The sequence below is a fragment of the Hemitrygon akajei genome, chromosome 1, assembly GCF_048418815.1.
Source record: "Hemitrygon akajei chromosome 1, sHemAka1.3, whole genome shotgun sequence".
Taxonomy (NCBI): domain Eukaryota; kingdom Metazoa; phylum Chordata; class Chondrichthyes; order Myliobatiformes; family Dasyatidae; genus Hemitrygon; species Hemitrygon akajei.
In genome coordinates, this window is record NC_133124.1 from 7,637,217 (window position 1) to 7,662,656 (window position 25,440).

Sequence of the window (25,440 nt, forward strand, 5' to 3'; positions counted from 1 at the left end):
TTACCACGAAGGGCTATAACAACCTTAAGGAATCACTTGATCTAGGGCTTTCAATATTCAATAGGTTTTAATGAGATATTCCCCCCCCCCCCCCCCCACCACTTTCCTAAACTCGAGTGAGTACAGGTCAGAGACATCAAATGCTCCTCATACATTAACCCTTTCATTCCCAGATTCATTCTTGTGAACCTCCTCTAGACTCTCTCCAAAACCTGCACAACCCTTCTTAATTAAAGGCCCCAAGCTGCTCTCAATACTCCGAGTGTGGTCCGGCCAATGGCTTACAAAGCCTCAGCATTACATCCTTGCTCTATATTCATGTCCTCCCAGAATGAATGCTGACGTGGCATTTGCCTTCCTTATTGTTCCACGTAGAATAAATCCCTGCAACATCTGCAGAGGTATAAAATGACAGGGCAATTCAAATTAATTTGCTTTAGATTTGTTGATGCGATCTACTGTAACTGAGCAGGATCTGGGGCTGTAAGCACACCTGCCAGCTCGACAGCGAGCACACAGGGTGACCTTTACCTGCTTAAAGCAGGTCAGTAAACCTTTGCGACTGGGTTGTAACTCTTTTCCCCCGGGCGGAGAGGAGAGGCTGGGGCAGAGTGGTCGCGATGTTACCGCAGTCCCAGTCACCCAGCTTCACTTTCTGCCGGAGTTTGGACGTTCTCCTCGCGACCATGTGCATTTCTCCCGGGTGCTCTAGTTTCCTCCCACTGTCCAGGACCATAAGGCAAGATATAGGAGCAGAATTAGGCCATTTGGCCCATCGAGTCTGCTCCATGTATGGGTCTGTGGGTTGATTGGTCACATGGGTATAATTGGACAGCAAGGGCTCTTGGGCCAGAAGGAATAGATTTCAGAGTGAGAGGAGAGAGATTCGATAGGAACCTGAGGGACATCTTTTTCACCAACAAAGTGGTCAGTATATGGAAAGAGCTGTCAGAGGGAGTGACTGAGGCAGGTACACTAACAACAAGTAAAAGATACATGGGCAGGTATAGGAAGGATTACGACTTTGCCAGAATTTGGAGGCCTGAGTCATGGGTTAGGACTTGATTCCCTGGGGTGTAGGAGAATGAGGGAAGATTTGACAGAGGTATACAAAATTATAAAGGGTATAAAAAGGGTTAGGGTGGCAAGATGGAGATACCCAAGGAGGTGTGAGGTGCTCCTTCACTCCACTAGCCTGCAGCTCACCCTTGGGCAAGGTGTCGCACCTGCTTAGCCCCCGATCAGGATCACGTGAAGCCAAGGGAGCAGGTGGTGGGTGGTTGTACAAGCAGCCGGTGCACATCACAAGTCCTGGTTATGTGGCCACTGATGCCAGGCAGACAATCTCTGAAGAGTATTGATAGTGGCTGGGGTCACCCGTCTTGTAAAGACACTGCCCTGAAGAAGGCAATGGAAAACAACTTCTGTAGAAGGATTTGCCAAAACAATCATGGTCATGGAAAGACCATGATCAGCCATGTCATATAACATGACTCAAAATGAAGAAAAGAAAGGGTAAATGTTTGCAGGCTTTTTCCCCTCTGGTTGGGTGAGACTGGAACTAGAGGTCATAGGTTAAGGGTGAAGGGAGGAATATTTAAGGAGACGCTGAGGGGTACCTTCTTCACTCAGAGGGTGGCAAGAGTGTGGACCGAGTTGTCAGTGGAAGGAGTGGATACCACTGACTGTGAGATGTGACTCTTTCAGCAAATCAGCTCAGACACAGTGATTTTACTAACTCATACTTCCACAAAATCAAAGTCAATCCCAAATTCAAGCCCCAGTGAAGTCAGCCAATTCATTATCAAGGACACCTTGAGATTCATTTTCTTGCAGGCACTTACAGGAAAATAAAGAAATTTGGTAGAATTTATGCAAAAAATATAAATAACAAAGTCTGACAAACATTCAATGTGCAAAAGAAGATAAATCATGCAATAGAATCAGTGTAAAACTGCATGCAAACCAAGGCTGACAAACAGCCGCAAACACGTGAAAATCTGCAGATGCTGGAAATCCGAGCAACACACACAAAATGCTGGAGGAACTCAGCAGGCCAGGCGGCGTCTATGGAAAACAGCCAACGTTTTGGGCCGAGACCCTTCATCAGGACTGACAAACAACCAATGTGCAAAAGAAGACAAATTGTGCAAAGAATAAAATAAACAAATAAATGGAACTGAGAACATGAGTTGTAGAGACCTTGAAAGCAAGTCCATAGGCTGTGGGATCAGTTCAGTGTTGAGGTGAGTGAAGTTACTCTCACCAATTCGAGAGCCTGATGTTTGAAGGGTAATGACTGTTCCTGAACCTGGTGGCGTGCGGTCTAAGACTCCTGCACTTTCTGCTTGATGACAGCAGCGAGAAGAGAGCCTGGCCTGGATGGTGGCAGTCCCGGATGATGGGTGTTGCTTTCCATGTTTACAATCCATATGATCCAATCTGAGGGATGGGCTTCATTTTGACTCGAGTGCAGCATCTCAGCAATGTTCTGGCAAACAGGACAGCTCATCAGCTGGGGAGGGGAGATATTTGGGGATATTTTTGCCTCCAATGCAGAGGAGAGTGGAATTATATTTGATTCTTTAAGGCTCTACAATACCACATATAATATGATGAACAACTTTCATATTGTACAAATCAATGCACACTGGCTATTTGTTAGTCTTTGTTTATATGGGGGGGCGGAATATTTGAGGTAAGTTATTTTACACGGAGAGTGCTGGGTGCATGGAATGGCTTGTCAGGGGTGGTGGTAGAGGCAGATGAATGAGGGGAATTTAAGAAACTCTTAGATAGGCATATAAATGATAGTAAAATGGAGGGCTATGTAGGGGGCAGGGTCTGAATGACGGTAGAGTACGTTAAAAGCTCAGCACAACATCATGGGCCGACCTTTCCTATGTTCTGTGTATAGTTTTCATAAATTCAATTGTATTTTTTTATTTGCAAGAAAATGATTCTGAAGGTAGTAAATGGTGACATACAGGTACATTGATAATAAATTTTATTTTGTCTTTGCCTTTGATCAATGGCCATTAAAACTACTTCTTCACACGACATACAGTTAAAATTGTACCATTGGAAAGGAGTAAAAACTCAGGCAATACCTGGCAGTCCTGGGGGTCCCTGCTCCCCCTTTTCACCTTTACCACCTTTTGGTCCACTTGATCCAAAGGAACCTTTCTCCCCCTTCACACCTGGGAGGAATGAAGAATGTTTGATTATATATCTCCAGAAATCAGGAGGGCCCCTTTCTTCTCTTCCACCACACACCAGAGTGATTATGAATGGTGCGTGGATATTTGTAAAGAAGTGTTTCTTTGAGGAAGGTTGTCAGAGTGAGTTGGGTGTCTGAGTGGAGATACACACTTACTCCTTAACTTTGGTAGAGACGTAACTCCGCCCTGCCGCCCCGTAACAACCTGAGACATAACATCGTTATTATCAGGTACCAGCAGATGGTGAGATGGTGGGAGGGATTGTTCTTAAATCAAGGTAAGCCTTATTCATAATAAAAAATTTACAAGAATAAACCATGCAAGTCCCTTTTCATTCTTACATTCATAGTCAATATGACTGCTGCCAACTAATTACACAGATACAATTTGTCCTGACACCGATTATCCCAGCTCCACCATTCAATTGTTTTGGAGGCTGTAACAATGATGTCACTGGCATCAGAGGATCAAGTTTCAAGGATCGGATCAGCTTTATTCACCACATACATTTCCATGTGCTAAGAATTTGCTGTGTGTGTTGGTCAGAGCACAAAAAACAACAATGTTCAACAATGATAAAAAATAAATTATAGAAAAATAAAGTTAGAACTACAGACAGGGAATTAATTGTGCACAAATGCATAAACACCAGCATGTATTTACAATGTAAACAGCATTATTCAAAGTGGTTTAAGGTGTTTACAGTGCAGTGCAGCGACAGGGGTAAGAGAGAGGGGGTGCAGGGGGTTAACTAGAATGGTTGATCAGATTGGGGGAAGAAACTTCTCGAAGTTTTTGTTTTAATAGCCCGAGAGCCTTTGGAACCTCCAAGAGGACCAGAAGCACGTCGTGGTTTGGAGGCTTGTATGCCTGGAGTCAGTACTTGTGCTTTGGCTTTTGGTAGGGTCACCCATGCCAAACAGGTCAAAGGTTAGAGGACAGACTAAGAGTCCACCGGCCTTCAAGTTCAGGGTTCAGCTCAGGGCTAACAACACTGACTAGTAAAACAGAATTGTTACGGAAACAGCAATGGAGAATCTTTCTACATCTGAGTGTGACAATATTCCTGCGTCTCCATCTGGGACATGTATAACTGACAGTAGTGAAACCCTGGGGAATGTACTGACACGATGAAGGAAGCCCTGAACACCTCCAGAAATGGAGGACCTTCGTTGCTGCCCCAAGCACCAGCGGTATAACAGGCAGTATTGAGCTTTTGGAAAAGGCAGTTTGCAGGGCGTGTAGTGTCCTCAAAGACATTCCTGCCCGTTTCTTTACCCTGGACACACACAAGTGCTGCAGTGATGATAGACCACACTACTGACCATTTCTGCTGCCCTGTTGTAAATTATCTACTTAAGACTTTCAATTATTTTTAAATCAGTAGACTAAAAACTCTGCAAACCAAAACAGCCACCGTATTTTAATGCAGTATGAGCGAAGGGCGCTGAGTAGACTACGGTCAATTATGGATAACTCTGAACATCCTCTACATAGCACCATCCAGAGACAGAGAAGCAGTTTCAGCGACAGGTTACTGTCGATGCAATGCTCCTCAGACAGGATGAAGAGGTCAATACTCCCCAATGCCATTAGGCTTTACAATTCTACCGCCAGGACTTAAGAACTTTTTAAAAGCTATTATTAATGCTTTTTGAGATAGTGATTTAGATGCATATCATATTTTTTACTGAGTTAAGTATTGTATGTAATTAGTTTTGCTACAACAAGTGTATGGGACATTGGAAAAAAAGTTGAATTTCCCCATGGGGATGAATAAAGTATCTATCTATCTATCTATCTATCTATCATTTCAAGCACTTTCAAAAGGCTCATCAAACACTTTGTTCTGCACTGACAATATGAAAATGAGTTTTTTCTGCACTTCAATAAAGTTGGAGGTGCCGCTGAAAAAATTCACAGCGGCCCCTTTCTAATGCTTCAAATGTTATGCAGCTTTCAGAACCCAATCCAGTGGAGAATATAGTTAATTCAAAAACTTTTGGCAAAGTACAATCAGCGAAGTAAGTTCATCACTTTTATTTGTGTCCATCTGATCGTAACGCTCAATACTGTGTCAGAGAACAAGCAGGCAGGTTTGGGCAGGCACGAATAGAGCATTGAAACAGCAGATGTTCTGATATCTTCCTTCATCTGTGTAATGAACATGTGTCACTGACACAACGTTGCTCAAGGAAAGCATTTAGTCAGAGTGATGAATAGTTTAACAGAGCTAGCTGCCTTGCTATTCTGGACGTTTGAACCAATGAAAAACCAAACTGTACACGTAGGCTGTCTACAAGAAGGGTCAGAACCGTCTCTACTTCCTGAGGAGACTGAGGTCCTTTAACATCTGCTGGACAATGCTGAGGATGTTCTACGAGGCTGTGCTATCATGTTTGCTGTTGTGTGCTGGGGCAGCAGGCTGAGGGTAGCAGACACCAACAGAATCAACAAACTCATTCGTAAGGCCAGTGATGTTGTGGGGGTGGAACTGGACTCTCTGACGGTGGTGTCTGAAAAGAGGATGCTGCCCAAGTTGCATGCCATCTTGGACAATGACTCCCATCCACTCCATAATGTACTGGTTAGGCACAGGAGTACATTCAGCCAGAGACTCATTCCACCGAGATGTAACACTGAGCGTCATAGGAAGTTATTCCTGCCTGTGGCCATCAAACTTTACAACTCCTCCCTCAGAGTGTCAGACACCCTGAGCCAATAGGCTGGTCCTGGACTTATTTCCACTTGGCATGATTAACTTATTATTATTTAATTATTTATGGTTTTATATTGCTATACTTCTACACTATTCTTGGTTGGTGCGACTGTAATGAAACCCAATTTCCCTCGGGATCAATAAAGTATGTCTGTCTGTCTGTCTGTCTAGGTTGGAAATGAGCGGGCGATCATGAGCTGAATGATTCTTCAGGCCAGAATCCTGATCAGGATGGACCAGGTGTTTTGTCCTGCTGTTGGTTATTTTCACCAGGAGAAACAAGCACGCATTCTTCGTCACAAAATGAAATCACGTACAGAGAATGGGGGCAGCGCGGTAGCGTAACATTACGACAGCGCCAAAGACCTGGGTTCAATTCCCGCTGCCGTCTTTTAAGGAGTTTGTATGTTCTCCGCGTGACCGAGTGTGTTTCCTCCAGGTGCTCCTGTTCCCTGCCATCGTCCAAACACGTCGGAGTTAATAGCTAATTGGTTGCTTTGGTGAAGTGGGCCAGCGCAGGCCTGTTGGACTGGGAGGATCTGCTACCATGCTGTATCTCTAAATAACATAAATCAAACCAATAAAAGCATTGCAGATTTGTCTTATCTCGACATACAGTGTGGAGTAGGCCCTTCCAGCCCTGTGAGCCATTCCGCCCCAGAATCCCCACAACCCCAATTAACCCTAACCGAATCGTGGGACATCTTTAGACTGTGGGAGGATGCCAGAGGACATGGTGAAAACCCACACGTCCCTCATGAGGGACGTACAGAGACTCCTTACAGAATGGCGGCGGAATTGAACTCGGAACTCCGAAACGCTCCGAGCTGTAAAGCTTCATGCCCAGATGTGAGCAGATGGATAACAAGTTAACCTACCCAGACAGTTGACATCCCCTTCTGGTTGAAATTGACCATTTATCTAAAAGATCAAAAACAGACAAGATGTTAGTGAAAACAAACTTCATCTGTCCACAACTCCTCGTAGCAAATCCACCCAGAAATTTTTAAAATTAACATTATCTCGACTATTGTTTATTTACACCTTTCAAACGCTGTAGCTAATCCTTATTTTAACACAAGAGATTCCAGAATTAGAAAACTCAGCAGGTCAGACAGCATCTATGGAAATGAATAACAGTTGACATTTCAGGCAGAGACCCTTCTTCAGGACTGGAGGGGGGGGGGGGGTGCAGAAGCTAGAATAAGATGGCTGGGGGAGGGGAATGAGGACAAGCTAGAAGGTGATAGGTGAGGTCAGGTGGGTGGGGGAGGGGATGAAGTAAGAAGCTGGGAGGTGATAGGTGCAAAAGGGATAGGCTGATGAGGGAATCTGAGAGGAGAGTGGACCGTGGAAGAAAGGAGAAAGGGCACCAGGGGGAGGTGATAGGCAGATGAGGAATAAGAGGGGGCCAGAGTGGGGAATGGAAGAAGAGGAAGGGCAGAGGGGGGAAATTTGCCTTAAGTTTGAAAAATTGATATTCATGCTATCAGGTTGGAGGCTACCCAGATGGAAGATGAGGTGTTGCTCCTCCAACCTGAGTGTGGTTTCATCGTGGAGAGGAGGCCATGAACCGACATGTCTGAATGAAAATGGGAATTGGAATCAAAATGGTTCACCACCAGGAAGTCTGGCTTCTTGCAGATGGAGCGAATGTGTTTGGCAAATCCGTCCTCCAACCTGTGTCAGGTCTCACTGATGTCGAGGATGCCCATTCAGGAGCACTGGATACAGTAGATGAGCTGGTGAAATGTTGCCTCACCTGGGAGAACATTTTGGGGCCCTGAATGGAGGTGAGAGATGAGGTGAATGGGCAGATGTTATGACGTGAGTCTTATTGAGGCCTCCATTGGTTAGGGTCGACGATGGATGTTGTGTCCTAGCTGTCTAGATACAGAGGCCAGGGCAGTACGATATGGAGAGCAAGCTGTTGCCCACGTAGCAAGCTCTCCCTCTCCACACATCCGACGAACCCAAAGGAATGGCAGAGACCGATACAGTTTGGCAGAGTCGCAGGAGTTGCCAGACAGCATTGAGCTCAAGATAGAGACTCCTGCTCCAGATGTTTTCTTGGGATTACTCCTGAAGCCTTCCCCATGAGTGTGTACAGCCACAAGGCGGTGGAGGTTTGAGATCAGAGTTTTCCTTCTCATAAATGAGCTGCCAACCATGGACGACGAGCCTCATCAGCCCAAAGTGACTAGTTTTGAGGTGTCGGTAACCCACCTTTGCCCCTTCTCCTGTCAGTAGAAATGGTTCTGCTGAGATTTGTTACTAAGGCACGTGTGAAGGGCAGGGGCTGGACTTGGTTGTCAGAGGCTAATTGAGGCCCACGCCATTGGGAGCTTGCCTCCAATACCATCCCCGGCTACAACAACCTTAATTTCGACAATTGTTATTTGGCATAAGTCAATATCCCTGTACAAATCCCAATAAATAGAGTGATTAATGAGCAGACTATTTCTCACTTGAGGACTCGGAAGCTGCAGGGTTTTTGTATCCAGACCCTAGATGTCCAACACCTCTCTACCGATCAGACACCGCTCTATACACAGTTGTCCTCACTGCTTAACTGCAGCATGCATTCTAAGTCATGGGCGGTGAGTTCTCGCTCTCAGAATTGCCAAGCGGCTGGCATTTCAATATCTCCAGGCGTGGCCTGGAAGTAGTGTGCCTTTGGGATGTGGCCCCGTGGACGACCCAATTCCGATTTCACCGACTGAGGTGTCATGGGAGACTGAATCACCGAGGTAGCGGATGATGTGAGCAGTTGTCAGAGGCCCCTGCACTCGAGCGATCCCTCTCTCTCTCTCTTTCTCTCTCTCACAAGGGTGAGTGAGAGTCTGTTTGTCTTCGAGTCAGAAGGCTGAGGCAAGCGACACAGCAGATCGCAATATCGGAGAAGTCTCCCTCTGGCTGTGGCAGGAGCAATATCCCCCTCTCCCTCGTTAGTGAGAGTGAGGGCCTGTCTGACATGGTGAAGTGTTGGCATGGAAGGTACTTCTTGATTGACTCTAGATCGTAGTCTCCAGGAGCTTTGCTATCGCTTGCATGGTGGGCGGTGGGGGTGGGGGTGGGGGTTCCTGGCTGATCCACTTGCATGGGGAGGGGGAGAAAGGAGGGTTGATGTTTTGTTGCTGCTTGTGTGTGGGGGAGGGGTTTTGAGGTTCTAACATTTTCTCTCATTCATTCATTGGGCTTTCTTTCATGGATGTCTGTGAAGAGCAAGAATTTCAGGTTGTATACTGTAGACATTCTCTGATATTAAATCGAGCCGTTGAACGATGTCATGCAAAACAAGTAACCGGTAGATCTTCGCCATGCATCATGCCACATTCATTTTCTATTTAATATCATGCTTCCCATAAGGTTCATCGACAATTCTGTTAAGCCCCTGGAAATTGCTCCGGAAGTTCTGTCTCTCAAGCAAGTGCAGGAGGTTTAAGGTGAGCTCATTGATTAAGGTGAAGTTCAGCAAAGAGGTATAGGAGCCTTAGGCCCCACACCACCAGTTTCAGGAACTGATATTACAGGGGAAAGGCAGGACACTGGGGTAGTGAGGGATAAGGAATCAGTCATGATGGAATGACCAGAACAGACAAGATGGGCTGAATGGCCTACTTCTCTGATATCTTATGGTTCTGCAACCATCAGGCTCCTGAACCAGTGTGGATAACTTCACTCACCTCAAATCTGAACTAATTCCACAGCCTACAGACTCGCTTTCAAGGAGTCTTTACAACCAATGTTCTCAGTGTTATTTTTTATTTGCCCAATTTGATTTCTTTTACACATTAGCTGTTAATATGTAGATTTTCATAAATTCTATCATATTTCTTTATTTTCCCATCAATGCCTGCTACAAATGAATCGCAAGGTAGTTTATGGTTAGGCCGACATGGTAGCATAGTGGTTAGCACAATGCTTTACGGTACGGGTGACATGGGTTCAATTCCCATTGCTGCCTGTATGTTCTCCCGGTGACCACGTGGGTTTCCCGCTGGTTGGTAGGTTAATTGGTCATTGAGACTAGGTTAGGGGTGAATCGGGGGATTGTTGGGTGGCTTGGCTTGAAGGGCCAGAAGGGCCTTTTCTGAGCTGCATCTCCATGAGACCATAAGCAACACACTAGATGCTGGAGGAACTCAGCAGGTCAGGCAGCGTCAATGGAAAAGAGTAGACAGTCGATGTTTCAGGCCGAGACTCTTCTCCAATCTGGAAGGAGGATCTTGGCCCGAAACATCGATTGTCTACTCTTTTCCATAGATGCTGCCTGACCTGCTGAGTTCCTCCAGCATCTTGTGTGTGTTGCTTTGGATTTCTAGCAGATATTCTCATGCTTGTAATGACCCCATAAGACCATAATACATTGGAGCGGATTTAGGCCAGTTGGCCCATCAAGTCAGCTCTGCTGCTCAATTTCCCTCTCAACCCCGATCTCCTGCCCTCTTCCCATTACTACATAAATAAATAGATAAGATAAAATAATGAGTTGACTTTGATCATGAATGTTTTGAAATAAGTCCAAAGGTTAGGTAAAAGGATGTGGAAGCCTTAGAGAGGTTTCAGAGGAGATTTACCAGGATGCTGCCTGGATTAGAGAGCATGGCTTATGAAGACAGGTTGAACAAATTAGGGCTCTTCTCTTTGGAGTGAAGAAACATGAGATGTGTCTTCATCGAGGTGTACAAGGGAACAAGAAGCACAGATGGAGGCACAGAGAGAATCTTTGGCAAGGGTTGGCAATATGCTGGCTGTGAGGTCTCACAACACTGCAGACCCAGTTAATGAATGCCAAGGGTGTGAGTCAAGAGTTTTAATTAAATTGTTATGCAACTATGAGAAAAACACAAATGCCAGGTGCGTAGATATTAATATTAATGTAACTTCAGCTTTGCAATGGATGAAAGAAAATTTTCCTGTGTCTTCTGCTCAGAGCCATTTTTCCCCAGAGCAGAAATGGCTAATACCAAAGGTCATAATTTTAAGGTGACTGCAGGAAAGTATAGGGGGTGGGGCATTGAACGATGGTAGGGTAAGTTGTTTTCAACTATTCTGCACAGGCCTGCAGAAATTTAACTTCTTCCACTTTGAAAATGATTTTTATATCTGCTCCATTCATTGCCCACTCAGGCAGGTGTATCGCAGGGTATCACATCTGGTTGGCTATTTCTTTTCCTCAGGTCACATCTGGCCCTAGAGGTAGTTTCCCTGTACCTCCAGAGTCAGCCCCTTCAGTGACAAATAATGCTAATTATTATACATTAGGGGCATTTAAGAGACTCTTCTATAGGCACATGGATGATAAAAAAAAATCAGGGGAAGGAAACATTAGATTGGTCTTAGAGTAAATTCCTCAATGTTATTATTTCCAAGGACCCATACTGGGCCCAACACACAAGTGCCATTATGAAGAAAGCCTCTACTTCCTTCTAAGTTTGCAAAGATTCAACATCTAAAACTTTGACAAACTTCTATGGATATATAGTATCTCTCCACTAAGTGGCCTGACATCAGTGGTTGGGAAGTTGTTGGAATCGATTGTTAGGGATGAGATTACAGAGCACCTGGAGGCACATGACAAGATAGGCCAAAGCCAGCATGGTTTCCTGAAAGGAAAATCCTGCCTGACTAACCTACTGCAATTCTTTGAGGAAATTACAAGCAGGGTAGACAAAGGAGATGCAGTAGATGTGGTGTACTTGGATTTTCAGAAGGCCTTTGACAAGGTGCCGCACATGAGGCTGCTTAGCAAGTTAAGAGCCCATGGAATTACAGGGGAGTTTCTCACATGGGTGGAGCATTGGCTAATCGGCAGAAAACAGAGAGTGGGAATAAAGGGATCATATTCTGGCTGGCTGCCAGCTACCAGTGGCGTTCTACAGGTGTCGGTATTGGGACCACTGCTGTTTGCAATGTATGTCAATGATTTAGACTATGGGATTAATGGATTTGTGGCTAAATTTGCCGGTGATACAAAGATAGATGGAGGAGCGGGTAGTGTTGAGGAAACAGAGAGCCTGCAGAGAGACTTAGATAGTTTAGGGGAATGGGCAAAGAAGTGGCAAATTAAATACAATATTGGAAAACGTATGGTCATGCACTTTGGTGGAAGAAATACATGGACAGACTATTATTTAGATGGGGAGAGAATTCAAAATGCAGAGATACAAAGGGACTTAGGAGTCCTTGTGCAGGATACCCTTAAGGTTAACCTCCAGGTTGAGTTGGTGATGAAGAAGGTGAATGCAATGTTGGCATTCATTTCTAGAGGTTTAGAATATAAGAGCAGGGACGTGATGTTGATGCTCTATAAGGCACTCGTGAGACCACACTTGGAGTATTCTGTGCACTTTTGGGCTCCTTATTTTAGAAAGAATATACTGACATTGGAGAGGATTCAGAGAAGATTCTGGAGAATGATTCCAGGAATGAAAGGGTTACTGTATAAGGAACGTCTGGCAGCTCTAGGGCTGTATTCCCTGGAGTTCAGGAGAATGAGGGGGATCTCATAGAAACATTCTGAATGTTAAAAGGCCTGAACAGATTAGATATGGCAAAGTTATTTCCCATGGTAGGGGATTCTAGGACAACAGGGCATGACTTCAGGATTGAAGGATGTCTTTTTAGAACTGAGATGCAGAGAAATTACTTCAGTCAGAGGATGGTAAATCTGTGGAATTTGTTGCCACGAGTGGCTGTGGAGGCCAAGTCATTGGGTGTATTTAAGGCAGAGATAGATAGGTTGTTGATTAGCCAGGGCATCAAAGGGTATGGGGAGAAGGCAGGGGAGTGGGGATGACTGGAAGAATTGGATCAGCCCATGATTGAATGGCAGAGCAGACTCGATGGGCTGATTGGCCTACTTCTGCTCCTGTATCATATGGTCTTATGGCCTGGTATGGAAACACCAAAAAAAAGTAGTGGATACAGCCCAGTCCATCATGGATAAAGCCCTCCCATCTGAGCACATCTGCATGAAACGCTGTTGCAAGAAAACAGCATCCATCATCGGGGACCCCCACCATCTAGGTCAAGCTGTCATCAGGAAGGAGGTACAGGAGCCTCAGGACTCTCACCACCAGGTTCAGTCACAGATATTACCCCTCAACCATCAGGCTCCTCAAAGAAAGGGGATAACTTCACTTGTCCCATCATTAAAATGTTCCCACAATGCATGGACTCATTTTCAAGGACTCCTCATCTCATGTTCTCGATAGTTATTGCTTATTTATTTATTATTAATATTATTTCTTTTGTATTTGAACAGTTTGTTGTCTTTTGCACATGGGTTGTTTGTCTGTCATGTTGGGTGTGGCCTTTCATTGATTCCATTATGGTTATTGGATTTACTGAGAATGCCTACAATAAAGCAAATTGCAGGGTTCTATATGGTGACATACATGAAAACTTTGATAATAAATGTACTTTGTAGAGTAGGTTGAAAGGTCGGCAGAATTTTGTGGGCCGAAGGGCCAGTACTGTGCTGTACTGTTCTTGGTTCAACGTTATGCTGAAATGGCATCTTGGCCATAACATTTTCTCCTGTGATGTGCATTTCATGAGACAGTACTCCTGGCCACGCAAGACAAGAACATTTCCAAAGGCTGCTCACATCTTCACAATTAGGTTAAGGCACAAGACACCATGTCTGAAGTCAGTAACTGGTCCAGTTTTAATAAGAAATGAATACTTACTTTTGGAGTGTTAAGGACGTAAGTTGTAGCATTCAAGACAAGCACAGGCAGAAAGAAAAAAAGGTCTCAGCGATTATTAATGAACAGAAGACCAAGCATACATTCACGACTGGGTTACCAAAATGTTGGGCTTCCATTTGTCAAAAGGGACTGTAATATCAAAACATGACAACGTATTCTTCGTTACACTTACGGGCATTTTGCAGTGCGGCCTGGGAGGAACTGGAAAAACTGTCTATTCAAAGTTGAAGGAAAACGAATTGGCAATTAAAAACAAGTGAACACAGAAGGTGATTAAAAAAAAATCAGACAACCAAATGGGAAAAGAACAATACAGAGAAAGATGAGCAACCCAAAGAACTGAAAAAATAACTTACTCCTTTTATGTTGAGAATTCGACCAGGACGTCCTGGAAGTCCTGGAAGTCCTGGAGGACCTGGAGGACCTGGAGACCCAACAGGGCTCTGAAAATGGAATCAGATGATTGGTTTTTCTGTTAGTCCTTTAACTAAGAATAAGAGTCTCCTCTCAACTCTCGGCATAGAGAATGCAATCACAGGAGAGCGGAGCTTTTGCTGCTGCTTGTGCGGAGGGTGGGGGAGGAGGGACTTTGGGAGCTTTGATGTTCTATCATTCATTCTATGGATGTCTGTGAAGAGTACGAATTTCAAGTTGTATACTGTATAGATTCTCTGATATTAAAGGACCGAGATGACTGAAATGAAATGGAGTACAGGAGCCACAGACAATGCCGCAGCTCTATAAAGTCCTGGTTAGACCACACTTAGAGTTTTGCAATCACCCGAGGTTCTGCAGATGCTGGAAATCCATGTACAAAACGCTGGGGGAACTCAGCAGGTCAGGCAGCATCTATGGAGGGAATTTTGGTCGCATCATTATAGAATGTGGAAGCTTTAGAGACGGTTCAGAGGATGCTAACTGGACTAAAGAGCATGTCTAACGGGGAAAGGTTGAGCGAGCTAGGGCTTTTATCTTTGGAATGAAGGAAGAAGAGAGGTGACCAAGGTGCACAAGATGATAAGAGCCATAGATAAAGTGGACAGACAGAGACTCTTTTTCCCAGGATAGAAAATGGTAAAATAAGAGAACATAATTTTCAGATGATGGGGGAAAGTATAGGAGGGGATGTCAGAGGTGGGTGTTTTACACAGAGAGTGATGGGTGTGTGGGGTTCCCTGGTGGTAGAGAAAGATCTAGTAGGGATATTGAAGAGACTCTTGGATGGGCACATGGATGATAGAAAAATGGAGGGCATATGGAGGGAGGAATTAGATTGATCTTGAAGGTCGACACATATTTGTGGGCCAAAGGTCCTGTACTGTTTGATGATCTATGTTCTATTAGACATGTTCACCTTTATTAAACACACACAAATGCTGGAGGAGCTTAGCAGGTCAGGCAGCATCTATGGAGAGGAATAAAGAAGTATTGGGTTTAGTTCTGGTCACCTCATTATGGGAAGGATGAGACAGCTTTAGAGAGGGTGCAGAAGAGATTTACTAAGACACTGCTTAGATTAGAGAGCATGTCACATGGAGACAGGTTGAGCAGGCTTGGTGTTTTCTCTTTGGACTGAAGGAGGATGAGAGGTGTACAAGATGATAGGAGGAATAAATAAGAGTCAACAGCCAGAGGCTTTTTCCTAGGGTTAATGGCTAATATGAGAGGGCATAATTTTAAGCTGATTGGAGGAAAAGATAGGAGGGATGTCAGAGAGAGGACTTCAATCTCCAAAAATGGCTCTATCCACACAATTCCATAAAAAGAAAAGGGTCATTCTAAACACCTGGATTTTTAATTGATCGTAATTTCTAACATAACCTGAGGTATGAACAATGGGAAGTCAAAAATTTTAATTAAGTTCAACATTTTTTCTAGGCACATGCAGCTTATCAAAGACAGGATGTGCTAGCATTGGAGAGGGTTGGGGCAAGCTCACGAGAATGACCCTGGAAATGGAAGGGTTAACGTAGCGCTCGATAACTCTGGGCCTGCTCTCACTGGAGTTTAGATGAGTGAGGGGGGATCTCATTGAAACTTATTGAATATTGAAAGGCCTAGAGAGAGTGGACGTAGAGAGTTTGTTTCCTAGTGGAGAAGTTTAGAACCAGAGGGCACAACCTTGGAAGACAAGGATGAGGAGGAATTTCTTTAGCCAAGGGGGGTGGATCTGTGGAATTCATTGCTACAGATGGCTGTGGAGGTGGGCATATTTGAAATGGGGGTTGATAGTTTGGCTCTCAAAGGTTGTGGGGAGAATAGAGTTGAGAAAGATAACAAATAAACAATGATGGAATGGTGCAGCAGATTAGATGGGCTGAATGGCCTAATTCTACTGTTATATAGTTATTTACAGCTTATATAGTTTGACCATATGTACTTTGTCATAACGAAATGTGCTGTATTGTAACTCTATGTGTTGTCTGTGACTTTACAGACTGAGCTTTGCACTCAGTGCCGGAGGAACAAAGTTTCATTTTGCCCTATGCATGTCTATAGTTTAATGACAATAAACTTGAACTAGAATTTTTAACATAACCATATAACAACTACAGCACGGAAACAGGCCATCTCCGCCCTTCTAGTCCATGCCGAACACTTACTCTCACCTAGTCCCACTGACCCGCACTCAGCCCATAACCCTCCATTCCCTTCCTGTCCATATACCTATCCAATTTTACTTTAAATGACAATACCGAACCTGCCTCTACCACTTCTACTGGAAGCTCGTTCCACACAGCTACCACTCTCTAGGCTGAGCTGAGATCTAACTAAGCTGAGATATGGACACGGGTTAGGCTAAATCTTTACTTCAGTTCAATATTTTCACCAGGTGTGAAACTCGCCTGAAAGGGAGAATGCTGCTGGTGAGAGAGGGGGAGCTGCTGGTGAGGGGGGGAGCTGCTGGTGAGAGGGGGAGCTGCTGGTGAGAGAGGGGGGAGCTGCTGGTGAGAGGGGGAGCTGCTGGCGAGAGGGGGGAGCTGCTGGCGAGAGAGGGGGAGCTGCTGGTGAGAGGGGGAGCAGCTGGTGAGAGGGGGGAGCTGCTGGTGAGAGAGGGGGAGCTGCTGGTGAGGGGGGGAGCTGCTGGTGAGAGGGGGAGCTGCTGGTGAGAGAGGGGGGAGCTGCTGGTGAGAGAGGGGGGAGCTGCTGGTGAGAGAGGGGGAGCTGCTGGCGAGAGGGGGGAGCTGCTCGCGAGAGGGGGGAGCTGCTGGTGAGAGGGGGGGAGCTGCTGGTGAGAGAGGGGGAGCTGCTGGCGAGAGGGGGGAGCTGCTGTCGAGAGAGGGGGAGCTGCTGGTGAGAGGGGGGAGCTGCTGGTGAGAGAGGGGGAGCTGCTGGTGAGAGGGGGGAGCTGCTCGCGAGAGGGGGGAGCTGCTGGTGAGAGGGGGGAGCTGCTGGTGAGAGAGGGGGAGCTGCTGGTGAGAGAGGGGGAGCTGCTGGCGAGAGGGGGAGCTGCTGGCGAGAGAGGGGGAGCAGCTGGTGAGGGGGGGAGCTGCTGGCGAGAGGAGGGAGCTGCTCGCGAGAGGGGGGAGCTGCTGGTGAGGGGGGGGGAGCTGCTGGTGAGAGAGGGGGAGCTGCTGGCGAGAGGGGGAGCTGCTGGCGAGAGAGGGGGAGCTGCTGGCGAGAGAGGGGGAGCTGCTGGTGAGAGGGGGGGAGCTGCTGGTGAGAGAGGGGGAGCTGCTGGTGAGAGGGGGGAGCTGCTGGCAAGGGGGGAGCTGCTGGCAAGGGGGAGCTGGTGAGAGAGGGGGAGCTGCTGGTGAGAGAGGGGGAGCTGCTGGCAAGGGGGGAGCTGCTGGTGAGAGAGGGGAGCTGCTGGCAAGGGGGGAGCTGCTGGCAAGGGGGAGCTGCTGGTGAGAGAGGGGGGAGCTGCTGGCGAGAGGGGGGAGCTGCTGGCAAGGGGGGAGCTGCTGGCGAGAGGAGGGAGCTGCTGGCAAGGGGAGCTGGTGAGAGAGGGGGAGCTGCTGGTGAGGGGGGGAGCTGCTGGCAAGGGGGGAGCTGCTGGTGAGAGGGGGGAGCTGCTGGCAAGGGGAGCTGGTGAGAGAGGGGGAGCTGCTGGTGAGGGGGGGAGCTGCTGGCAAGGGGGGAGCTGCTGGTGAGAGAGGGGGAGCTGCTGGTGAGAGGGGGGAGCTGCTGGCAAGGGGGAGCTGCTGGCGAGAGAGGGGGAGCTGCTGGCGAGGGGGGAGCTGCTGGCGAGGGGGGAGCTGCTGGTGAGGGGGGAGCTGCTGGCGAGAGGGGGGAGCTGCTGACAAGGGGGGAGCTGCTGGTGAGAGAGGGGGAGCTGCTGGCAAGGGGGGAGCTGCTGGTGAGAGAGGGGGAGCTGCTGGCGAGAGAGGGGGAGCTGCTGGCGAGAGGGGGGAGCTGCTGGCAAGGGGGGAGCTGCTGGTGAGAGAGGGGGAGCTGCTGGTGAGAGAGGGGAAGCTGCTGGTGAGAGGGGGAGCTGCTGGTGAGAGAGGGGGAGCTGCTGGCGAGAGGGGGGAGCTGCTGGCGAGAGGGGGGAGCTGCTGGCAAGGGGGGAGCTGCTGGTGAGAGAGGGGGAGCTGCTGGCAAGGGGGGAGCTGCTGGTGAGAGAGGGGGAGCTGCTGGCAAGGGGGGAGAAAAGCTGCTGGTGAGAGAGGGGGAGCTGCTGGTGAGAGGGGGGAGCTGCTGGCGAGAGGGGGGAGCAGCTGGTGAGAGGGGGGAGCAGCTGGTGAGAGAGGGGGAGCTGCTGGTGAGAGAGGGGGAGCTGCTGGCAAGGGGGGAGAAAAGCTGCTGGTGAGAGAGGGGGAGCTGCTGGTGAGAGGGGGGAGCTGCTGGTGAGAGCGGGGGAGCTGCTGGCAAGGGGGGAGAAAAGCTGCTGGTGAGAGAGGGGGAGCTGCTGGTGAGAGGGGGGAGCTGCTGGCGAGAGAGGGGAGCTGCTGGTGAGTTGGGGGAGCTGCTGGCGAGAGAGGGGGAGCTGCTGGTGAGAGAGGGGAGCTGCTGGCAAGGGGGGAGAAAAGCTGCTGGTGAGAGAGGGGGAGCTGCTGGTGAGAGGGGGGAGCTGCTGGTGAGAGAGGGGAAGCTGCTGGTGAGAGGGGGAGCTGCTGGTGAGAGAGGGGGAGCTGCTGGCGAGAGGGGGGAGCTGCTGGCGAGAGGGGGGAGCTGCTGGCAAGGGGGGAGCTGCTGGTGAGAGAGGGGGAGCTGCTGGCAAGGGGGGAGCTGCTGGTCAGAGAGGGGGAGCTGCTGGCAAGGGGGGAGAAAAGCTGCTGGTGAGAGAGGGGGAGCTGCTGGTGAGAGGGGGGAGCTGCTGGCGAGAGGGGGGAGCAGCTGGTGAGAGGGGGGAGCAGCTGGTGAGAGAGGGGGAGCTGCTGGTGAGAGAGGGGGAGCTGCTGGCAAGGGGGGAGAAAAGCTGCTGGTGAGAGAGGGGGAGCTGCTGGTGAGAGGGGGGAGCTGCTGGTGAGAGAGGGGGAGCTGCTGGCAAGGGGGGAGAAAAGCTGCTGGTGAGAGAGGGGGAGCTGCTGGTGAGAGGGGGGAGCTGCTGGCGAGAGAGGGGAGCTGCTGGTGAGAGAGGGGAGCTGCTGGCGAGAGAGGGGGAGCTGCTGGTGAGAGAGGGGAGCTGCTGGCAAGGGGGGAGAAAAGCTGCTGGTGAGAGAGGGGGAGCTGCTGGTGAGAGGGGGGAGCTGCTGGCGAGAGAGGGGAGCTGCTGGTGAGAGAGGGGAGCTGCTGGCGAGAGAGGGGGAGCTGCTGGCGAGAGAGGGGGAGCTGCTGGTAAGAGGGGGGAGCTGCTGGTGAGAGAGGGGGAGCTGCTGGCGAGAGAGGGGGAGCTGCTGGTGAGAGGGGGAGCTGCTGGCGAGAGGGGGGAGCTGCTGGCGAGAGGGGGGAGCTGCTGGCAAGGGGGGAGCTGCTGGTGAGAGGGGGGAGCTGCTGGCGAGAGGGGGGAGCTGCTGGTGAGAGGGGGGAGCAGCTGGTGAGAGGGGGGAGCAGCTGGTGAGAGAGGGGAGCAGCTGGTGAGAGAGGGGGAGCTGCTGGTGAGAGAGGGGGAGCTGCTGGTGAGAGAGGGGGAGCTGCTGGCAAGGGGGGAGAAAAGCTGCTGGTGAGAGAGGGGGAGCTGCTGGTGAGAGAGGGGGAGCTGCTGGCAAGGGGGGAGAAAAGCTGCTGGTGAGAGAGGGGGAGCTGCTGGTGAGAGGGGGGAGCTGCTGGCGAGAGAGGGGAGCTGCTGGTGAGTTGGGGGAGCTGCTGGCGAGAGAGGGGGAGCTGCTGGTGAGAGAGGGGGAGCTGCTGGCAAGGGGGGAAGAAAAGCTGCTGGTGAGAGAGGGGGAGCTGCTGGTGAGAGGGGGGAGCTGCTGGCGAGAGAGGGGAGCTGCTGGCGAGAGAGGGGAGCTGCTGGTGAGTTGGGGGAGCTGCTGGCGCGAGGGGGAGCTGCTGGTGAGAGAGGGGAGCTGCTGGTGAGAGAGGGGGAGCTGCTGGTGAGAGGGGGGAGCTGCTGGCGAGAGAGGGGGAGCTGCTGGCGAGAGAGGGGGAGCTGCTGGTGAGAGGGGGGAGCTGCTGGCGAGAGAGGGGGAGCTGCTGGCGAGAGAGGGGGAGCTGCTGGTGAGAGGGGAGCTGCTGGCGAGAGAGGGGGAGCTGCTGTGAGAGGGGAGTTGCTGGTGAGAGAGGGGGAGCTGCTGGTGAGAGGGGGAGCTGCTGGTGAGAGGGGGAGCTGCTGGTGAGGGGGGAGCTGCTGGTGAGGGGGGAGCTGCTGGTGAGAGGGGGAGCTGCTGGTGAGAGGGGGAGCTGCTGGTGAGGGGGGAGCTGCTGGTGAGAGGGGGAGCTGCTGGTGAGAGGGGGAGCTGCTGGCGAGAGAGGGGGAGCTGCTAGTGAGAGAGGGGGAGCTGCTGGCGAGAGGGGGGAGCTGCTGGCAAGGGGGGAGCTGCTGGTGAGAGAGGGGAAGCTGCTGGTGAGAGAGGGGAAGCTGCTGGTGAGAGGGGGAGCTGCTGGTGAGAGAGGGGGAGCTGCTGGCGAGAGGGGGGAGCTGCTGGCGAGAGGGGGGAGCTGCTGGCAAGGGGGGAGCTGCTGGTGAGAGGGGGAGCTGCTGGCAAGGGGGGAGAAAAGCTGCTGGTGAGAGGGGGGAGCTGCTGGTGAGAGGGGGGAGCAGCTGGTGAGAGGGGGGAGCAGCTGGTGAGAGGGGGGAGCAGCTGGTGAGAGAGGGGGAGCTGCTGGTGAGAGAGGGGGAGCTGCTGGTGAGAGAGGGGGAGCTGCTGGTGAGAGGGGGGAGCTGCTGGTGAGAGAGGGGGAGCTGCTGGCAAGGGGGGAGAAAAGCTGCTGGTGAGAGAGGGGGAGCTGCTGGTGAGAGGGGGGAGCTGCTGGCGAGAGAGGGGAGCTGCTGGTGAGTTGGGGAGCTGCTGGCGAGAGAGGGGGAGCTGCTGGTGAGAGAGGGGGAGCTGCTGGCAAGGGGGGAGAAAAGCTGCTGGTGAGAGAGGGGGAGCTGCTGGTGAGAGGGGGGAGCTGCTGGCGAGAGAGGGGAGCTGCTAGTGAGAGAGGGGGAGCTGCTGGTGAGAGGGGGAGCTGCTGGTGGGAGAGGGGGAGCTGCTGGTGAGAGGGGGAGCTGCTGGTGGGAGAGGGGGAGCTGCTGGTGAGAGAGGGGGAGCTGCTGGTGAGAGGGGGGAGCTGCTGGCGAGAGAGGGGGAGCTGCTGGTGAGAGGGGGAGCTGCTGGTGGGAGAGGGGGAGCTGCTGGTGGGAGAGGGGGAGCTGCTGGTGAGAGGGGAAGCTGCTGGTGAGAGGGGGAGCTGCTGGTGAGAGGGGGAGCTGCTGGCGAGAGGGGGGAGCTGCTGGTGAGAGAGGGGGAGCTGCTCGCGAGAGGGGGGAGCTGCTGCCGAGAGGAGGGAGCTGCTGCCGAGAGGGGGAGCTGCTGGTGAGAGAGGGGGAGCTGCTGGTGAGTTGGGGGAGCTGCTGGCGAGAGGGGGGAGCTGCTGGTGAGTTGGGGGAGCTGCTGGCGAGAGGGGGGAGCTGCTGGTGAGTTGGGGGAGCTGCTGCCGAGAGGGGGGAGCTGCTGGCGAGAGGGGGGAGCTGCTGGTGAGAGAGGGGAGCTGCTGGCGAGTTGGGGGAGCTGCTGGTGAGAGGGGGAGCTGCTGGTGAGAGAGGGGAGCTGCTGGCGAGAGAGGGGGAGCTGCTGGCGAGAGGGGGGAGCTGCTGGTGAGAGAGGGGAGCTGCTGGCGAGAGAGGGGGAGCTGCTGGTGAGAGAGGTGGAGCTGCTGGCGAGAGAGGGGGAGCTGCTGGTGAGAGAGGGGGAGCTGCTGGCAAGGGGGGAGCTGCTGGTGAGAGAGGGGGAGCTGCTGGTGAGAGAGGGGGAGCTGTTGGTGAGAGGGGGCAATGAATGTTGTTCAAAAGGGAGTGAGATATGTCAAAGAATATTGATTAGTGAGGCTGTAAATCTCGTGGATTGCAGCTGAACTGCTAGCCTCCCAGGGAACTGTACGATTCCTGCACAATATGAATGATATACTCGCCGGTCTTTATCCGGATCTCTCGAGAGACGCATAGATCAAGAGAAATATAAACTGTGCTGATTAGATTTCATCAGAGCACACGTACCACGTGAGTTAATGCTGGTTCACCTTTCTGACCCTTCCTGCCATTTATGCCTGGACGTCCCTGCAAAAACAAAACACATCCACTGATTATTTATTTATCTGCTCTGAATATTTCATGTTGTTTTTCCTCTCTGAAATCCCTTTGAACTTACATGTCTGCCTGGAAAACCAAACTCTCCTTTTGGCCCTGGACGCCCCATCGGCCCCTATAAAACAAGTCCAAGAGACAAGATTTTGAATAACATTGAATCAAATCTTCCATTTGATTCCAGTCCGGACACAAGAAACAATCTCTGTTGTTTGAAAAGAACAACAGCCATTGGTTAAATGCTGCTCCGAGATCATCCTAATCATTTGTCTTCCCCTCCTTTAGGCCCCTGCTTGGGGAAACACAGAGCGTTTCCATTTCGTCCTTCCCTAAGAATCAGATTTCAGATTCATTTATTTATCACATGTACATCGAAACATACAGTGAAATGTATATCGCAACAGTAAGTTTCTTGATTAGTCAGGGCATCAAAAGTTACGGGGAGAAGGAAGGAGATTGGGGGTCAGCCAGCTGAAATGGCGGAGCAGACTTGATGGGCCAAATGGCCTAATTCTGCTTCGAAACCTTATGGTCTTATGGGCCTAAGGCATCTTCTTCATCATCAGGGATCTGTGCTGATCTTCCCCACCCTCACCACATGGAACTTCACCCCAAAAGCATCTGGGCAAATCTGTTTTGTGCCTTCTGAAATTCCCATAATTAATCTGAAGTCCCAGTAAGAGGGGCATTATAATTCACAATTCAAATTGTAACTCGTGCAGAAAAGGAGGGTCCAATGTGGAAAGACTTCCTACCGGAGGCCCAGGGGGTCCTTGCGGACCATGCTGACCCTGTGAGGAAGATAAAATATAATTAATTACATGATCAATAACTACGATAAGTTATAACTGTGTGAACAATAGCCAATGTAAGTGATCATTTCCCTAACGATTCAGGAACAGCTTTTCCCCTGCTCCATCAGATTTCTGAATGGACACTGCTCACCTTGGACACTCTCCCACTACTTCTTCTTTCCTCACTCTTTTTGCACTGCTTATTTAATTTAACTTTTAAAAATCCATAAACTTCTTACTGTAATTTACAATTTCTGTACTGCTGCTGCATAACAACAAATTTACTGACATATGCCAGTGATAGTAAACCTGATTCTGATTCAAGATAAGTTATAATGAAATAATCAACAGTCAGGTTAAATGATCAGCAAGTGATCAATAAGTGGTTAATAGCCAAGATGAGTTACAATTATGTGATCAATTGCCTGGGAAAGTGATGATAAGTGATCAAACCAAGTTATAATTGGATGATAAATAGTCAGGATTAGTGATCATTAGCCAAGATACATTCTAATTATGTGATTCGCCAGGATTTAAAGCATCAAACAATCTTGGTTTAATCAACAGACAATTAAATGCCCCTTCCACCATCTGCTACACTCACCTTTTCACCTTTCAATGACAAGGCCAGCGATGCAGTATCTGCGGCCAAAATACTTCCAGGTTCACCCTTTTCACCCTGTGGTCAGAACAAAATAATTTAGCAAGAGGATGCAAAAATGGTGAAAGCCTACGTGTGGATCTGTGGAGGCTGGTTTATCATCGACATTGTTGGCAGGAAGGACACTGATAGAGAGAGTGCAGAGGAGATCAGCCCCGGCTGGGTCACCTGGAGGAGGGTGTATGATGCTGAAAGACCCGAAACACCTGATGATTCCAGGAACATCACTGATGATGTGTCCAGAAGCATCGGTAGATGTATGCACACAGCAAAAGGATGTTGCCTGGATTGGGGAGCATGCCTTATGAGAATAGGTTGAGTGAACTCGGCCTTTCCTCCTTGGAGCGACAGAGGATGAGATTTGACTTGATAGAGGTGTATAAGATGATATAAGGTGTATAGGGCTGAAATGGCTAAAACGAGGGGCATGGTTTTAAGGTGCTTGGAAATATATTTACAAAGGGGATGTCGAGTGTTTTCCACACACAGAGTGATGGGTGTGTGGAATGAGCTGCCGGCAGATACAATAGGGTCTTTTAAGAGCCTCTTAGATAGATACATGGGGCTTAGAAAAATAGAGGGCTATGTGGAAGGGAAATTCTATGAGTAGGTTATATGGTCAGCATAACATTGTGGGCCGAAGGGCCTGTAATGTGCTGTAGATTTCTATGTTTCTATGTTAAAAGGGGCAGAAAGAATAGGAGGCACAAAAGCTTTTCAGTGCCGAAGAGATTTTAGAAGATCTGATCCAACACTGTAACTATTTCTATTCTCCTCCTCCTTCCCATGCTCCACCCTCCTCTCCCATCAGGTTCTTTCTTCTCCAGCCCTTGACCTTTCCCACCCACCTGGTTTCACCTATCACCTTCCAGCTAGCCTCTTTCCCCACTCCCCACATTTTTATTCTGGCATCTTCCCCCTTCCCTCTCAGTCCTGAAGAAGGACTTGAGCTGAAACATCAACTGTTTATTCATTTCCATAGTTCCTCCAGCATTTTGTGTGTGTTGGCAACGATTTCTTTAGTTGCCTAAGATGCGGGCCATCAGAAGGGATGGGGGTAGGGGTGGGATGGGGCAGGGGTGGGGTGGGGGTAGGGGTGGGTCATACAATCCCTCTCTCACCATCTATGAATATCAATGAGCTACTGAAGAAAATAAATTATACAAATTCCTGTCAATCAGGCCCACGCAAGCTTATATGCATCTCTATACCCTGAAGTTCAGACCTTTTGGAAAGAGAGTAGATAGCAATTGAAGGTTTAAAAAGTAAACACAAAAGATTCTGCAGATGCTGGAAATGTGGAGCAACACAAATTTACAAGGATGCTGCTGGGACTTCAGAAAGTGTTACCAGGAAATGTTGAACAGGTTTTTACTTTATTCCCTAGAGCGCAGGAGAATGAGGGGAGATTTGATGGGGGTATACAACATTATGAGGGGTACAGATAGGGCTTTTTCTAATGAGGCTGGGTTGAGATCAAGAGCCAAAAAGTAATGTTACAGTTTTATAGGACCCTGGTTAGACCCCACTTGGAGTACTGTGCTCAGTTCTCACTAAAGGAAGGATGTGGAAACTATAGAAAGGGTGCAGAGGAGATTTACAAGAATGTTGCCTGGATTGGGGAGCATGCCTTAAGAGAATAGGTTGAGTGAACTCGGCCTTTTCTCCTTGGAGCAACGGAGGATGAGAGGTGATCTGATAGAGGTGTATAAGATG

The 25,440-nt window shown here is 49.5% G+C and overlaps 2 protein-coding genes across 6 annotated transcripts in view; both read right to left on the bottom strand.

Annotated features, from left to right (window-relative positions):
- The window catches only part of LOC140716871 (collagen alpha-1(XV) chain-like), a 327,765-nt gene that overhangs the window by 25,547 nt on the left and 276,778 nt on the right, over positions 1 to 25,440 (bottom strand). For 4 of the 5 annotated variants that reach the window (XM_073030228.1, XM_073030003.1, XM_073030091.1 and 1 more), the window contains 8 exons: positions 23,668 to 23,742; positions 23,025 to 23,060; positions 22,334 to 22,387; positions 22,183 to 22,242; positions 14,015 to 14,101; positions 13,831 to 13,872; positions 6,819 to 6,861; positions 3,111 to 3,200 (listed from right to left, as the gene is read on the bottom strand). In XM_073030228.1, the coding sequence (XP_072886329.1) occupies positions 3,111 to 3,200; positions 6,819 to 6,861; positions 13,831 to 13,872; positions 14,015 to 14,101; positions 22,183 to 22,242; positions 22,334 to 22,387; positions 23,025 to 23,060; positions 23,668 to 23,742 (487 nt within the window). The remainder of the gene's footprint in view (positions 1 to 3,110; positions 3,201 to 6,818; positions 6,862 to 13,830; positions 13,873 to 14,014; positions 14,102 to 22,182; positions 22,243 to 22,333; positions 22,388 to 23,024; positions 23,061 to 23,667; positions 23,743 to 25,440) is intronic. The other variant, XM_073030177.1, reaches the window with a different exon arrangement.
- On the bottom strand, positions 14,436 to 22,129 carry LOC140736198 (uncharacterized). Its single transcript, XM_073062107.1, has 6 exons — positions 22,098 to 22,129; positions 21,782 to 21,941; positions 20,076 to 20,135; positions 19,378 to 19,575; positions 17,904 to 18,017; positions 14,436 to 14,507 (listed from the first exon to the last, which is right to left on the bottom strand). The coding sequence occupies exons 1-6, from the start codon at positions 22,127 to 22,129 to the stop codon at positions 14,436 to 14,438; spliced, it is 636 nt and encodes a 211-aa protein (XP_072918208.1).

Excerpts from the sequence above, each read along its gene's own strand:
- LOC140736198 (XM_073062107.1), bottom strand. The coding sequence starts at position 22,129 with ATGCGTCTCTCGAGAGATCCGGATAAAGACCG. Across the intron at positions 20,136-21,781 it reads GCAGCTCCCCTCTCTCACCA|AGCTCCCCCTCTCTCGCCAG; the intron begins GCAGCTCCCCCC and ends CCTCTCACCAGC. Across the intron at positions 18,018-19,377 it reads GCAGCTCCCCCCTCTTACCA|CAGCTCCCCCCTCTCGCCAG; the intron begins GCAGCTCCCCCT and ends CCCCCTTGCCAG.